The sequence below is a fragment of the Scyliorhinus torazame genome, chromosome 8 (assembly GCF_047496885.1).
Source record: "Scyliorhinus torazame isolate Kashiwa2021f chromosome 8, sScyTor2.1, whole genome shotgun sequence".
In the NCBI taxonomy this organism is placed as follows: domain Eukaryota; kingdom Metazoa; phylum Chordata; class Chondrichthyes; order Carcharhiniformes; family Scyliorhinidae; genus Scyliorhinus; species Scyliorhinus torazame.
Genome location: NC_092714.1, coordinates 132,261,349 through 132,277,460, shown reverse-complemented (window position 1 = coordinate 132,277,460; position 16,112 = coordinate 132,261,349). Strand labels below are relative to the sequence as shown.

The following is a 16,112-nucleotide window of genomic DNA, read 5'->3' as shown; positions in this document are numbered from 1 at the left end:
CTCGGTTTGATTGATTTGGCTGATTGCCAATGAATGGGAGGCATGGTGGCACAGTGGTTAGCACTGCTGCCTCACAGTGCCAGTGGCCTGGGTTCATTTCGGCCTCGGGTGACCATCTGTGCGGAGTCTGCACTTTCTCCCCATGTCTGCGTGGGTTTCCGCTGGGTGCTCTGGTTTCCTCCCACAGTCTAAAGTTGCGCAGGTTAGGTGGATTGACCATGTTAAATTTCCCCTTAGTGTCCAAAAGGTTAGGTGGGGTTACTGAGTTATGGTCGGGGCATGGAAGTAGATAGGGTAGTCTTTTAGAGGGTTGGTGTAGATGATGGGCCTTGAGGCCTCATTATGTAGGAATTCTATGAACTGACCCAAAAGGCTGTGCCCTGCCCGGTTACTGGTGGTAATTGGATATTATCGCACTGGAATGTTTTTCAGAGCCCGAGGTTCCATTTTGCTTTCACTTTTGATTTCAGCAGCATGGAGGTAAAAGATCCAGCCAAATCCTCTCCGTAAACCTGTTGCGGAACCTCAGGGGCTGGTTTAGCACACTGGGCTAAATCGCTGGCTTTTAAAGCAGACCACGGCAGGCTAGCAGCACGGTTCGATTCCTGTACCAGCCTCCCCGAACAGGTGCCGGAATGTGGCGACTAGGGGCTTTTCACAGTAACTTCATTTGAAGCCTACTGGTGACAATAAGCGATTTTCATTTTTCATTCAAAAAAAAAATCCAGCTAACTCTCTCTCTCCAATAAGCCTGTGCTAGATTGCTGAAATCAGGGAGACAAATTACAGGAGGAGTTTGGTCCTTATTAATATTCAAGCAACTGTAACTGTGGAGCTGGTGACAAAGTGGTATTGTCACTGGACTAGTAAACCAGAGAACCAGATTAATGCTCTGGGGATCTAAGTTCAAATCCCACCACTGCCCATGGTGAAATTTGAATTCAATAAAATATCTGGAATTAAAAGTCTAATGATGACCATGAAACCATTGTCAATTGTCGTAAAAACCCATCTGGTTCACTAATATTAGAATTTACAGTGCAGAAGGAGGCCATTCTTAGAATCATAGAATTTACAGTGCAGAAGGAGGCCATTCATAGAATCATAGAATTTACAGTGCAGAAGGAGGCCATTCATAGAATCATAGAATTTACAGTGCAGAAGGAGGCCATTTGGTCCATCGAGTCTGCACCGGCTCCTGGAATGAGCACCCTACCCAGGTCCATGCCTCCACAGGCTGAGGGACTTGAGGCTGTTTTTGTTAGAGAGAAGAAGGTTAAGAGGTGACTTAATTGAGGCATACAAGATGATCAGAGGATTAGATAGGGTGGACAGTGAGAGCCTTTTTCCTCGGAAGGTGATGTCTAGCACGAGGGGACATAGCTTTAAATTGAGGGGAGATAGATATAGGACAGATGTCAGAGGTAGGTTCTTTACTCAGGGAGTAGTAAGGGCATGGAATGCCCTGCCTGCAACAGTAGTGGACTCGCCAACATTAAGGGCATTTAAACGGTCATTGGATAAACATATGACGATAAGGGAATAGTGTAGATGAGCTTTAGATTGGTTTCACAGGTCGGCGCAACATCGAGGGCTGAAGGGCCTGTACTGCGCTGTAGTTCTATCTATCTACCTACCCCATCCCCATAACCCAGTAACCCCACCCTACACTCAGGGCAATTTTGGACACTAGGGGCAATTTAGCATGGCCAATCCACCTAACCTGCACATCTTTGGACTGTGGGAGGAAACCGGAGCACCCGGAGGAAACCCACGTAAACACGGGGAGAACGTGCAGACCCCGCACAGACAGTGACCCAAGCCGGGAACTGAACCAGGGACCCTGGAGCTGTGAAGCAACAGTGCTACTGTGCCGCCCCTAATGTCCTTTCGGGAAGGAAATCTGCCGTCCTTCCCTGGTCTGACTTACATGTTACTCCAGATCCACAGCAACATGTTTGGCTCTTAATTGCCCACTCAAGGACAATTAGGGATGGGCAATAAATGATGGGCCAGTCTGCAACACCTATGACCCATAAATGAATTGAAAAAATATCTGCTGAATATTTCAGCATTATTGTTGTTATAAATAAACAGTAATTGTATTTCAATTACAAACCTGGTGACTGTATGTTATAGCCTGCCCGGATCCTGTTGGCGGGAATTGGTGACCCCCTGATCCTTGGAAGAATATGAGCTTCCCCAATGAGGGGGGCGGTGCAATCATTAGCAGTGCAGTAGTATAAACAGAACTGGCCAGTATGGTACTGGCTAGAGAGGGCACCAGTAGTGAACTGCTGATACTTTGTACATATTGTTGTAAATAATGTTACTTTCTGTGCTGGATTCTTTGTGGCCCTCACAAAACTGTAATTATTGGGCATCCAGGGGCCAAAGACTTTGGGAATCTTTATAAGCATTATCGATGAATTCACTTGTGTTGTGACTCCGGGGCATGTGGGGCTGGAATTGACTGAACACATGCCCAGTGGGGAGTCTCATTAGCCATCGGGTTTGACGCCAATGTGATTTCCTGCTGGTGTGACGCAAGATTGGTAGGCCTGATGGGACACGGGCGTGCAGCTGTTTCAATGGACATTCATGAGATGCAAATAAATGCAAATGAATGCAAATTGCATTAACCCCACCAGTCAGCAGGATGACTGACCAGCCAGTAACCCATCATTGGAAGAATTGCAATGTGATTTTAGATGGCAGGTTTCTGACATCTTGGCTTCTGCCAAATACTCTGCTCCCGCCCACCACCAAACCCACCACAAGCTGGAGTGGAGAATTCTACCCACTGTTTGAAGCAAAGTCAATATGGATCGAAACAGACAATTTTCCTGATTGTCCGATGACTATAACCCCCCATTTCCCATGTACACTTTGTTTAAAATCAAAGGTGCAATGCACAGCTGAAGATTGCAACCATGGTGACATTGAGAAGAGTTTCCCTTTTAAGGGAAAGGAGATTTCGCGGGAGCCCTGATGGTACCAAATGTAAGAATATTGATATATTTTACATTTCTTTTGTTTTAATCGAGATAAAAGAGTACTTGTATTTCAATTACAAACCTGGTGACTGTATGTTATAGCCTGCCCGGATCCTGTTGGCGGGAAAGTACTTGTTTAAATCATGTTGTCAAGCCCTTACCCGAGCTGATCAGAGGCGCCTACAAAGAGGTAACACTCCAGTGTGATCGAGCAAGGATGAGGCCTCTCGCCCTCTGGGAAACCATTGGAAACAAGTGGATAGTTGGAGAAAGTTGCCTTCATCAAGCAGGGAACAAGAACTCAAAACTGTTCGAAGATGGATGCTATTTTTAATTTGGAGAAGGAAGAGAGGAAGGGAAGAAGGAACAAAATCCAGGAAGGCTTGGGGAAGCCATCTTCATGATTTCCCCTTGAATCTCCACTCTTGTTTTGGATACAGGGCCAATGTGTGCTGTTCTGTATGGTTGGTTAGAGTGGATCGCATAGATACGTTGGTTAGGGTGTGTCAGGTTAATGATTTGTGGTAATAAATGAATAATCAAACATATTGCTGCCTCTAGTTTATACAAATTTGTTAAAGGACTGAGGAAAAAATATACAGTGCCAAATATCTCTTATCACTTGGGATCAGATGTGATCAAGGACTAATCATCGAACCTCTACAGTACAGAGCGAGGCCATTCGGCCCATTGAATCTGCGCCAACCCTCCAAAAGAGCACACTACATAGGCCAAGCCCCCTCCCCATAACTCCACCTCATCTTTGGACACTAAGGTGCAATTGATCATGGCCAATCCATCTAGCCCGCACATTTTTGGACTGTGGGAAGAAACTGGAGTACCCGGAGGAAACCCACACAGACAAGGGGAGAATGTGCAGACTCCGCTCAGACAGTTACCCGAGGCCAGTATTGAACCTGGGACCTTGGCACTGTGAAACAGCAGTGCTAACCACTGTGCCACCCTGACTGGTAAATCTGCTAACATGAAGCCTGGATATATATTTTTAAACTATAGAAAATCTTACTCAGTGTTGACTAGCCATGCTAGATTTTTCTGCTGGCACTGTTCTAGGTGTGTCACTGTGTGTCAGTACTCTCTAGTGATTTGGACTAGCTTGGATAGTGGTTCAGAGCTGACAATCTACTAATGAAAAGAAGGAATGGAAAAGAGAGAAGTGAATTGATTGGGTTCACAGAACATATCTGACAACCTTAGGACATCCCAAAGTGTTTTATAGCCAATTGAGAACTATGCTTTAGAAGTATGTTTATAATGCAGGAAATTGTGACAGGCAGTTTGCACACAGCAAGGTCCCACAAACAGCAATAAGGACAACGATGCCTTGGAGTGAAAATGGTTGAGGGATAAATGTAGACCAGGATACCAAGGAGAAACTCCTTTGCTTGTCTTCAAAATAATATCATGGGGTCTGTCATTTACACATGCTTAAGCACCTCATCTGAAAGACATCACCTTTTACACTGCGTCATTCAGTATAACACTGATATGTCAGGCTGAACCTCTGGGACGGGGCTTGAACCCTGACCGTCTGACTCTCCGAGGTGAGAGTGCAACCAGCTGAGTCAAGCCTGATACCCATGCTTTCCAAAAGTTCCCCTTTGCCATTTACAGATCGTTGCCTAACCCGTGAGCAGACTTTAATACCCATGGACTTCATGAACAAAACTGATATGAGTTGCATATTAATGTAGTTCAATTTACAGTAAAAGTACGATGGTGACGATGAGAACAATCAAAACATCATCAACTTGCCTCTATTTTCAGATCACCAGCAGAAGTAAGGAGTCGCTATGGGAACGTATCAAAGGCTTGTTGGATGCATGGTCAGGGTGGGTCGTAATGTTGCTGATTGGACTGCTGGCAGGTATGACATCACGGAATATACTTCCCAAAGCATATTCTTTAAATAGTCCATGTGATCACCTCGATTGAGGAATCAAAGAGAGGTTTACCAGAATGTGGTTTCTCTTATTGCCACAGAGTGTTTTTTTACTTTTTTTGACTCTTTTTGAAAATGTTTTATTCAAGGCATTTTCGCATACAAAAAATGAATCAGAAGAACTACCAAACTATTCAATAAACAACTAACAACCACTCCCCCCTCCCCCCGCTCCCCTGATGCCAACCCCATCTCATGTCCTGCCTTCCCTATTTTAACTACCCCCACCCCCTTGCTGACCTCTCAAAACTCCTTAAAGAAATCAATGACCAGCTTCCACCTCCGGGTGAACCTCTCTGCCGACCCCCTCAAAGCCAACTACACTTTCTCCAACCTTAGGCATTCCGCCAGGTCGCTCACCCACACCCCCACTTTCAGTGGCTCCGAGTCCCGCCGTCCAAGCAAAACTCCCCTCCGGGCTATCAGGGAGGCAAAGGCCAAGACATCAGCCTCTCCAACCCCCTGGACTCCCAGGTCTTCCGACACCCCAAATATTGCCACCTCTGGACTCAGAACCATCTCCACACTTAGCACCTTGGACATCACATCCGAGAACCCCTGCCAGAACCTCCTCCGTCTTGGACACGCCTAGAACATTTGAACGTGATGCACCGCCCACACCTATCCTCCACCCCCTCACAGAACCTATTCATCCTCGCCACTGTCATATGAGCCCTGTGCACCACTTTAAACTGGATGAGGCTTAACTTCGCACATGACGAGGATGCATTCACCCTCCGCAAGGCCTCCGCCCACGTCTCCACCCAGCTCCTTCTCCCATTTCCTCTTAATACCCTCCACCAGGGCTTCCTCCCACTCCATCACCTCCTTACAGATATCCAACACCTTCCTGTCCTCTATTTCATCCTTCCAACATCACCTTGTCCTGCAACCCCAGGGGCTGCAGCCCAGGAAATGATGGCACCTCACTTCTTACAAAGTCCCGAACCTGCAGGTGCCTGAAGCCATTCCCCCTGGGCAATCCATACACTTTCTCCAGGTCCTCCGCCCTGCGAATTTGCCCCCTATGAACAAGTCGCCAAAGTGCTCAATCCCCACCTGCTGCCACCCCCTAAGCATCCAGCCTCGCCAGCACAAACCTATGGTCATCGCAAATCAGTGCCCACACCGAGGCACCCTCCAACCCCAGATGCTGCCTCCTGTTGCTCTTTTTAGCCTTAGTTTTATTACCTCTGATTATGTCACCTTTGCTCACGAGTCGCCAGGTATCTTTCTGATACCGCCACGTGGTTCAAGCTCGAGTTATGATTAATAAGTCAGCACACCGCTTAGTAAGATTGAAATCAACGGTCATTTATTATATACAACAACTAATGCTTACACAATAATCCTACCATCTATATCGAAACCTACCACTACTGGCCAATACTTAACTTTAGGAAGGGCCCACCAGGTCAGGGAAACGAATGGCTTATCGAATCGGATCTGGCCCGCGGGATTCAAAAGGCTGATACGGGTCGATGGCTAGGAGTCTTTATCGGGTAGCGATCGCTGGAGTCAAATTTACGGTTCTTTGCTGAAGGTTCTTGCGAAGGCTGCGAGCAGGTGAAGAAGGGAGAGAGAGAGATCTGAATTTGGCCCCTCACTTTATAGGGCCCAGGGGCTTCCCGCCTCACGGGGCGGCCCTTGACCCTGAGTCCCAAGTGATTGGACTTGTTCCCAATCATTGAGTTCGATATGCTCCAATAATGGGGCGATTCCTCGATCGGGGGGTGGTCGTTCACCTGCCTTTATTTCGGCCACTGCAGGCGCCGACAGGTCTGGCCTGGCATTCAATTGTTAATATGTTGCAATTGTTCCCAGGGATAGCCGATTAAACTGCAGATGTCTGGGTTGATGTGCTGCTAATAGTCTTGAGTATCGATCTGGGCCGACTTCCCCAGAGCCGAATACGCTATTCTGTCTGCAGCTGTCTTTGTGTCCTGTTGGCTGCTTTTCCCATCAGCCTTTTCGGTTAGCCATTTTAAAATCGGTTTTGGCCAAATTAATAAGGAATCAGCCATTTTAGGTGGCTACACTCCACTGCCACACAACCTCAAAGCCGACACCAGCACCGGGCTTGCGGAGTACCTCGCCGGCGAAAACGGTAAAGGTGCCAACAACAAAGCCCTCAAGCACATACCCCTGCACGTTGTAGCCTCTACCCGTCCCCCCATGAATTTCTTATCATAGCAATGTTCGCCGCCCAATAATAGTTCATAATGCTCGGCAGCACCAGCCCCCCCCCCCCCCCCCCCCCCCCTCACCTCGCCGCCCCCGGAAATCAACCCATTGACTTTCCTAAAAATGACCTGGGGACAAAGATTGGGAGGTTCTGAAATGCAAACAGAAATTTAGGCAGCACCGTCATTGTCACTGTCTGCCCCCGTTACCCCAGCGGCAGCGGGATCACATCCCACCTCTTAAAGTCCACTTTCATTTGCTCTGCCAGCCGGGGCCAAGTTCAGTTTATGCAACTGGGGTGAGCAGGGGGAAATTTGGAATATGAATGGTTGAAAAAAAATTCTGTCATGGATATTTCGCAGCCTCATTATATGCTTCAGTGACCCATGTTGGACTGTCTTTGGCTATTTGTTTATTGATTTAAAAAAAAAGTTCAAGATATAAAAAAAAACAAAGAACTTGATGGTTCTTTGGTTTGAGTGGTACTTCTCTTCACTCCTGCCCCTAGTATATTCATTAAAAATCCATTCTCAGGGATACAGATGCTGGCATTCCCAACATTCATTACCCATCCCTAATCGCTTTGTGAAGATGGTGATGTCTATGTGGCTTCAGTACTCCTATGGTGGTGTATGAAAGGGAGATCCAGGATTCTGCCCCAGTGACAGTGAAGGAATGGTGATACAGTCCCAAATTGGGAGGACGTGTGACTGGCTGGCTGGTGGTGATGTTCCCATGCCCCTGATTCTTCCGGTCTTTCCAGTTAGAGGAGGTTGTGGGTTTAGGAGGTGTTGCTGAAGAGGTTTTGGCAAATTGCTGCAGTGCTTCCTACAGGCACATGGAACATACAGTGCAGAAGGAGGCCATTTGGCCCATCGAGTCTGCACCAACCCACTTAAGCTCTCACTTCCACCCTATCCCCGTAACCAAATAACCCCTCCAAACCTTTTTTTTTTAAGACACTAAGGGCAATTTATCATGGCCAATCCACCTAACCTGCACGTCTTTGGACTGTGGGAGGAAACCTGAGCACCCGGAGGAAACCCACGCAGACACAGGGAGAACGTGCAGACTCTGCACAGACAGTGACCCAAGCCGGGAATCGAACCTGGGACCCTGGCACTGTGAATCCACTGTGCTAGTCACTTGTGCTACCGTGCTGCCCTTAAGGTAGTACCCACTGCAGTGGGGTGCGCTGCTGTTGGAAGGAATGGATGTTTCTAGTGGGGATGAGTTACCAACATTGTGGTGCCATGCTTGTAAAAACACTGGAGGACTCTTGACGATCAGACAGTTTTCCCCTGCGGTGCAGATTTCTCCATTCCCACCCACCCCCCAAATCAAAAGTAGGTAACAGCTACAATAACAATAAACTGACGGAGCGTGTTTGTCGTTGCTGCAGTTAATGCTGTGCTTTGTGCCTATTCAGGGACACTGGCTGGAGTGATAGATCTGGCTGTCGACTGGATGACGGACCTGAAGGAGGGAGTCTGTTTGGCTGGATTCTGGTTTAGTCATGAACAGTGCTGTTGGACATCTAATGAGACGACCTTTGAGGACAGGGACAAATGCCCTCAATGGAAGACATGGTCAGAACTTTTGGTTGGCCAGCCAGAAGTAAGAAATAGCAAGAATACTTTCAACTCTCAGACCTATACACTGCAATACATGATACCAGGCGCAGCTATGAGCTACAAATGCACAATCTGATCTGAACAGAGTTAAAATGCACCAATTCCCCTGGAATTGTCAGATACCAGTTCCTCTCGAATTATATTTGTATTCCAGGCCTCCGGTCAGTGAAATTAGGCATTTTAAAAATCATCTGTGCGGAGTGTTTCTAGGCCAGAAGCATTCCTGAGATGTAACTCATTAACGATTGCAGTGAAATTTGCAACTTTGCTGAATTGAACATGTTTGAAGATTCTTTCCCCAATCTCAGTTTCTTAACAATTTTTTCACCTATGCCATGAATATTCTTCAGCCTCGATCATTATCATGTCTCAGTACTCGAGGACTCTGTCAAACGACAACCAGACGTGCGGACATACACCGTAGCGCCCCCTGGAATTCTTTTCCTGTTGTCTGGGAATGGAGCTAAGATCAACTTCCTCACTGTGCTGAGAGAACATCTCTCAGGATTTTAGCTATGATTTTCTTCAGGGTCTATCGTTCAGTCTGCAATTCTATCAACCTAACACTGTCTGGCTAAGGAGTTTGCATATTTCTTGATACGTGAGTCAGCAGACACCGCCTCCAGGGGCCAGATTCTGGTTCTGAGGTAGGTAGCTCGGCTCAGGAAATTTGCTGACTTGCCAGATCGGCCTCAGTGGAAAATGCCCCCGAAATGTGCAGTTTCTAATTACAGGAGGCCGGGTTTGGGAGCCAAATCAGCCGACCTCGCAAACAGAACTTAGATGATCATGGGGTTGGCCGAGTGCCAAGGCAGACTGGGGACCCTGTAGTTTCTCCCCCCCCCCCCCCCCCCGCGCAATGGCTCCTTATATCCTCCATTCAAACTCAATGCCAACACATGACCCTCATCCAATCCCACAACCCCTTGTACACTCCATGCAAACTCATGCTGCCTCCCACACACAGCCTCTCATACCCTCCATGTCAATTCCCTTACCACTTACTCAGTATCCACATTGGACAAACGTCAGGAACTATGTAGCTGAAAAAAAACACATCTAACATTCTAATACAGCTCTCACTCCTACACACTTGATAAGAGTAAAAAAAACAACCATCCATGAAGCCCATACAAAGCTTTTAAACCTCTGGTTAATCTGTCTTAAAAAGAAACATCTGTTCCACCCCAAAATCAAATATTCCTAATCCTTTTTTTAAAGCACACAATTCTTTTTTTTCCAATTAAGGGGCAATTTAGCGTGAACTAACCACTGTGTCACAGTGCTGCCCTGAAATATTTCTAATCCTTTAACAGAATCTTTCAACTGTCAATAAAAGTGTGAATTCTGAACCGCCTTCTGAGTTAATTCTAGCTCTTGAAACGCAGCCAAGCACTGATAATGGCAAAATTATCTGAATCCATTATTTTTTACATTGATTTAATGTCTCACCTGAAAGATCTCACTGTGCAGCACTCCCTTACTCCTACACGGCTGTGTCAGCCTGGATTGTATGGTAGAACTGAGCCATAAGGTGTCACCCAGTGGATCAAGATGTATTGGAGAATAGGATCCATTATTCATTTTTCCAGTACTCTGATATGTGGATCTTGTGACGCTGTGGGTAACATCCCTGCGTCTGAGCCAGAGGGTTCAGATTCAAGTCCCATTGTTGGATTTGATAACCAAAGGTGGTGTGTTCATCATCTGGCCAGAAATGTTGATTATCCTCTGCAAATCCTTCCAGCACACACCAATGGCAGCTGGTAAGACTGGGAGAGATCCCTGGTCAGTCATATGATGTAAAGAAAGTTGGAGCCTCATCCATCACTATCCGTAGTTCCAGACTGCAACATACATGTAAAAGTGCACGTTGCCACCTCAGCCCGGGCTCCCTGAGTGAACTGTCACACACCACCAGAGAATTGTAGGGAGCCATATAGTTCCTGTTTGTGGATTGGACAATTACTGAGAGTACTGTGTGCTTGTAATCCCGGGTACCCCTACCAAGGACTTCTGAAAGCTACACTCCATGCATTGTGTAAATAGCATTTAATTTGTATCTGATACATGTCTGGGTATTTTGTAGATCAACTAATTCTCATTGATTGCCACAATTAGTCAACAACTTCATTATTGTTGTATCATGCAACTTCTGGGATGGTAGATGAATTTTATTATTTTTCCATGTGAGGAATTGCTGTTATAGCCAATCACAGCTTTTTCATGATGTATACTGTAGAAACTCCAAGTTAACTGTAAGTGTCCATGTCTATGTTTTTTCCCCCCAGGGTGCGAGTGCATATATTCTGAACTACCTTATATATGTTCTTTGGGCTTTGACCTTTTCCTTCCTGGGAGTCTCGCTGGTTAAGATGTTTGCACCCTATGCATGTGGCTCTGGAATTCCAGAGGTAGGTACCAGCCCAAAGAAATTAAAGCTGCATTCTGTATTTTACATGTTGTTGTCTTCTACACAACAAAAAACTATCACTCAACAAATTAAGTGAGTGACAAACCATCTTGCAACTGATCCATATACCTTCAACACTGTTGACGATTATGAATGATCTGAATACGGTGGCCTACGGCACTGAGGACCCAGGTTCGATCCCGACCCCAGGTCACTGTCTGTGCGCAGTTTGCACATTCTCCTTGTGTCTGCGTGGGTTTCACCCCCACAATCCAAAGATGTGCAGGTTAGGTGGGTTGGCCACGCTAAATTGCCCTTTAATTGGAAAAAAAGAATTGGTTGCTCTAAATTTATAAAAAAGAAAAAAATGAATAATATGGCAGATGGAGTTTAATCCAGACATATGTGAGGTAAAGCATTTTGGAAGGTCTAATTTAGGTGGGAAATATCCAGAAAATGGCAGAATCCTTTTGAATGTTATCAGGCAGAAGAATCTGGGTGTACAGGTCCACAAGTCACTCACTGTAAGTGGCAACGCAGGTGGTGAAGGTAGTCAATAAGGCATACGTCATGCTTGCCTTCATCGGCTGGGGCATTGAGAATAAAACTTGGCAAGTCATGTTGCGACTTTCTAGAACTGCAGTTATGCAACACTTGGAATATTACGTACAATTTTGGTCACCACACTAGCTGAAGGATGCAGAGGCTTTGGAGAGAGTACATTAGCTATGAGGAGAGGTTGGATAAACACTGTTTGTTCTCACTGGAAGGACAGAGGTTGAGGGACGACCTGATAGAAGTCCACAAAATTATACGGGCATGGACAGAGTGAATATTCAGGAGCTTTTCCCAGGGTAGAGGGGTCAATTACTAGGGGTCATAGATTTGAGGTGTGAGGGGCAAGGTTTAGAGATGTGTGAGGGAAGTTTTTTTACACAGAGGGTAGTGGGTGCCTGGAACTCGCTGTCGGAGGGGTGGTAGAAGCAGGTATGATAGTGATGTTTAAGGGATATCTTGACAAAAACATGCAGAGGATGGGAATACGGACCCCAGAAGTGTAAAAGGTTTTAGGTTAGACGGGCAGCATGGTTGGCACAGGCTTGGAGGGCCAAAGGGCCTGTTCCTGTGATGTACTTTTCTTTGTTATTTGATGCTTTGTAACGCACTGGAGTTAATGCTATTTAAGTAAGAAGAGCGCAGGTTTGTAAGAAGTGCTATTCTGGGACACAGAACTGGAACTTTCATGAGTGAAGCTGGCTTTTGCTCACCTTTTTCTTGTTACCTCCCTGGCTGTTGGGGAAGGAGCACCGCTCCTTTCAGGGCCTCCCGCACTAACCTGCTTGTGTTCTGGAATTGAACATGAAGTGATTATTTCTGCTGAGCTCATTACATAGAGAGAACCCGACAGGAGAACAGGCAGCTTCGCTGAAACAGTTTCCGTTGGTATTCAGTCTCCTTACCAGACGTGACCTAATCCCAGCTGCCAATCATTTTCCCAGCTCCCTTTACCTACAAGTACCCGTGCTCAATCACCGTTTCTTGTTTCACTGCTTCTGTCACTTACTCTGGTAATATGCTCCACAGCCATGGAAATAAGTTTTATTTTTATACCTTCCTTAATCATTTCTATTTTATCTTGTATTTATGCCCCTTCATAAGACCATAAGATGTAAGAGCAGAATTAGGCCACTCGGCCCATCGAGTCTGCTCCGCCATTCAATCATGGCTGATATTTTTCTCATCCCCATCCTCCTGCCTGCTCCCCATAACCCCTGATCCCCTTATTGATCAAGAACCTATCTATCTCTGTCTTAAAGGCACTCAGGTGATTTGGCCTCCACAGCCTTCTGCGACAAAGAGTTCCACAGATTCACCACCCTCTGGCTGAAGAAATTCCTCCTCGTCTGTTTTAAAGGATCATCCCTTTAGTCTGAGATTGTGTCCTCTGCTTCTAGCTTTTCCTTCAAGTGGAAACATCCTCTCCACGTTCACTCTATCCAGGCCTCGCAGTATCCTGTAAGTTTCAATAAGATTCCCCCTCATCCTTCTAAACTCCAACGAATACAAACCCAAAGTCCTCAACCATTCCTTATACGACAAGCTGTTCATTCCAGGGATCATTCTTGTGAACCTCCTCTGGGCTCTTTCCAAGGCCAGCACATCCTTCCTTAGATACAGGGCCCAAAGCTGCTCACAATACTCCAAATGGGGTCTGACCAGAGCCTTATACAGCCTCAGAAGTACATCCCTGGTCTTGTATTCTCGCCTCGCAACATGAATGCTAACATTGCATTTGCCTTCCTAACTGCCAACTGAACCTGCACGTTAACCTTTAAGAGAATCGTAAACAAGGACTCCCAAGTCCCTTTGTGCTTCTGGTTTTCTAAGCATTTCCCCATTTAGAAAATAGTCTATACCTCCATTTCTCCTTCCAAAGTGCATAACCTCACACTTTTCCACATTGTATTCCATCTGCCACTTCGTTGCCCACTCTCCTAGCCTGTCCAAGTCCTTCTGCAGCCCCCTTGCTTCCTCAATACCACCTGACCCTCTACAGATCTTTGTATCATTTGCAAACTTAGCAACAGTGCCTTCAGTTCCCTCTTCCAGATCATTAATGCATATTGTGAAAAGTTGTGGTCCCAGCACAGACCCCTGAGGCACACCACTAGTCACCAGCTACCATCCTGAAAAATACCCCTTTATCTCCACTCTCTGTCTTCTGCCAGTCAGCCAATCCTCTATCCATGCCAGGCTCTTACCATTAACACCATGGGTTCTTAACTTATTTAACAGTCTCCTATGCAGCACTTTGTCAAATTCATTCTAGACCACTTAAAGTGGGGGCTGGAGACTGGGGAGGTAGATATACATTTGGGTGCCAGAGAGACAGTTACAGTGGGCAATACTTGAATGGGTTTGGTGTTGGTGTTGTCACTTGCTTCTCCCGGACGGATCTCGCTGCCGTTGTCGTCTTGTGCTCACCTCCGCTTCAGCCGATCCTCTCGTCTTTCGCCTGTATTCTCCTTGTTCTCTGTTCCTGGAGATGCCAAGTTTGTTATCGTATCCTGTGCCCTCCTTCCGGCTGTCATTTCCCTGCCTCCCCCCCCCCCCCACCTCCCTGGTTCTCCTCTCTTGTTCCCGGTCTCTTTCCCTTCCCCCCCCCCCCCCCAGCTGTGGTTCACCTTTCTTTCCTCTTAGGTTCAGCTGTCCCGTCCCCCCCCCCACCTCTCCCGGTCTCTCTCTCCCTCTCGTGCTTTGGCGACTTTCCCCTGATTCTTGGCTACCTGGCTATTCTTCTGCTTGTTTGTTGGCCACAAACAGGTCCCGGAACAATTTGGTGAATGGCTCCCACGTTCTGTGGAAGCCGTCGTCTGACCCTCGGATGGCGAATTTGATTTTCTCCATTTGGAGGCATTCCGAGAGGTCAGACAGTCAGTCTGCAGCTTTGGGTGGTGCTGCTGACCGCCAGCCGAACAGGATTCTACGGCGGGCGATCAGGGAGGCAACGGCAAGGGCGTCTGCCCTCCTCCCCAGGAATGGATCTGGCTGGTCTGACACCCCGAAGACCGCCACTTTCGGGCATGGCTCCATCCTCACCCCTAACACTTTGGACATTGCCTCGAAGAAGGCTGTCCAGTACCCCGCAAGTCTGGGGCAAGACCAGAACATGGAGGCATGATTGGCTGGGCATCCTTGGCACCGTTCACATCTATCCTCCACCTCCGGGAAGAACCTACTCATACGGGTTCTTGTTAAGTGGGCTCCATGTACCACTTTTAGTTGCATCAGGCTGAGCCTTGCGCACGTGGAGGTGGTGTTGACGCTGTGCAGTGCTTCGTTCCAGAGTCCCTACCCTATTTCAATCCCCAGGTCCTGCTCTCATTTATTTCTTGTTGCGTCCAGTACGGTGTCGGCCCTTTCTACCAGTCGGTCATACATGTCGCTACAGTTTCCTTTATCTAGTATGCTTGCGTCCAGTAGTTCTTCCAGTAATGTCTGTCGTGGCATTTGTGGGTACGTCCTTGTCTCCTTTCATAGGAAGTTTTTGAGTTGTAGATACCTTAGCTCTTTCCCCCTGGCTAGCTGGAATTTCTCTGTCAGTTCGTTCAGTGCTGCGATCCTGCTGTCTGTGTATCGATCCTTGACTGTCAGTGTCCCTCCGTCCTGCCCCCACCTTTTGAAGGTGGTGTCAGTCAATGCTGGTGTAAACCTATGGTTGTTGCAGATGGGAGCTTTGTCCGACATTTTGGTCAGGCCAAATTGCTGCTGTAGTTGGTCCACCCCCCGGGCCGCATACAAAGAACAACAAAGAACAAAGAAATGTACAGCACAGGAACAGGCCCTTCGGCCCTCCAAGCCCGCGCCGACCATACTGCCCGACTAAACTACAATCTTCTACACTTCCTGGGTCCGTATCCTTCTATTCCCATCCTATTCATATATTTGTCAAGATGCCCCTTAAATGTCCCTATCGTCCCTGCTTCCACTACCTCCTCCGGTAGCGAGTTCCAGGCACCCACTACCCTCTGCGTAAAAAACTTGCCTCGTACATCTACTCTAAACCTTGCCCCTCTCACCTTAAACCTATGCCCCCTAGTAATTGACCCCTCTACCCTGGGGAAGAGCCTCTGACTATCCACTCTGTCTATGCCCCTCATAATTTTGTAGACCTCTATCAGGTCGCCCCTCAACCTCCTTCGTTCCAGAGAGAACAAACCGAGTTTATTCAATCGCTCCTCATAGCTTATGCCCTCCATACCAGGCAACATTCTGGTAAATCTCTTCTGCACCCTCTCTAAAGCCTCCACATCCTTCTGGTAGTGTGGCGACCAGAATTGAACACTATACTCCAAGTGTGGCCTAACTAAGGTTCTATACAGCTGCAACATGACTTGCCAATTCTTATACTCAATGCCCCG

General features: G+C 47.1%; 1 protein-coding gene across 2 annotated transcripts in view; it reads left to right on the top strand.

Annotated features, from left to right (window-relative positions):
• The window catches only part of LOC140428115 (H(+)/Cl(-) exchange transporter 4), a 125,768-nt gene that overhangs the window by 69,889 nt on the left and 39,767 nt on the right, over positions 1–16,112 (top strand). For both annotated transcript variants that reach the window (XM_072514191.1, XM_072514192.1), the window contains exons 3-5: positions 4,785–4,884; positions 8,573–8,760; positions 11,069–11,191. In XM_072514191.1, the coding sequence (XP_072370292.1) occupies positions 4,785–4,884; positions 8,573–8,760; positions 11,069–11,191 (411 nt within the window). The remainder of the gene's footprint in view (positions 1–4,784; positions 4,885–8,572; positions 8,761–11,068; positions 11,192–16,112) is intronic.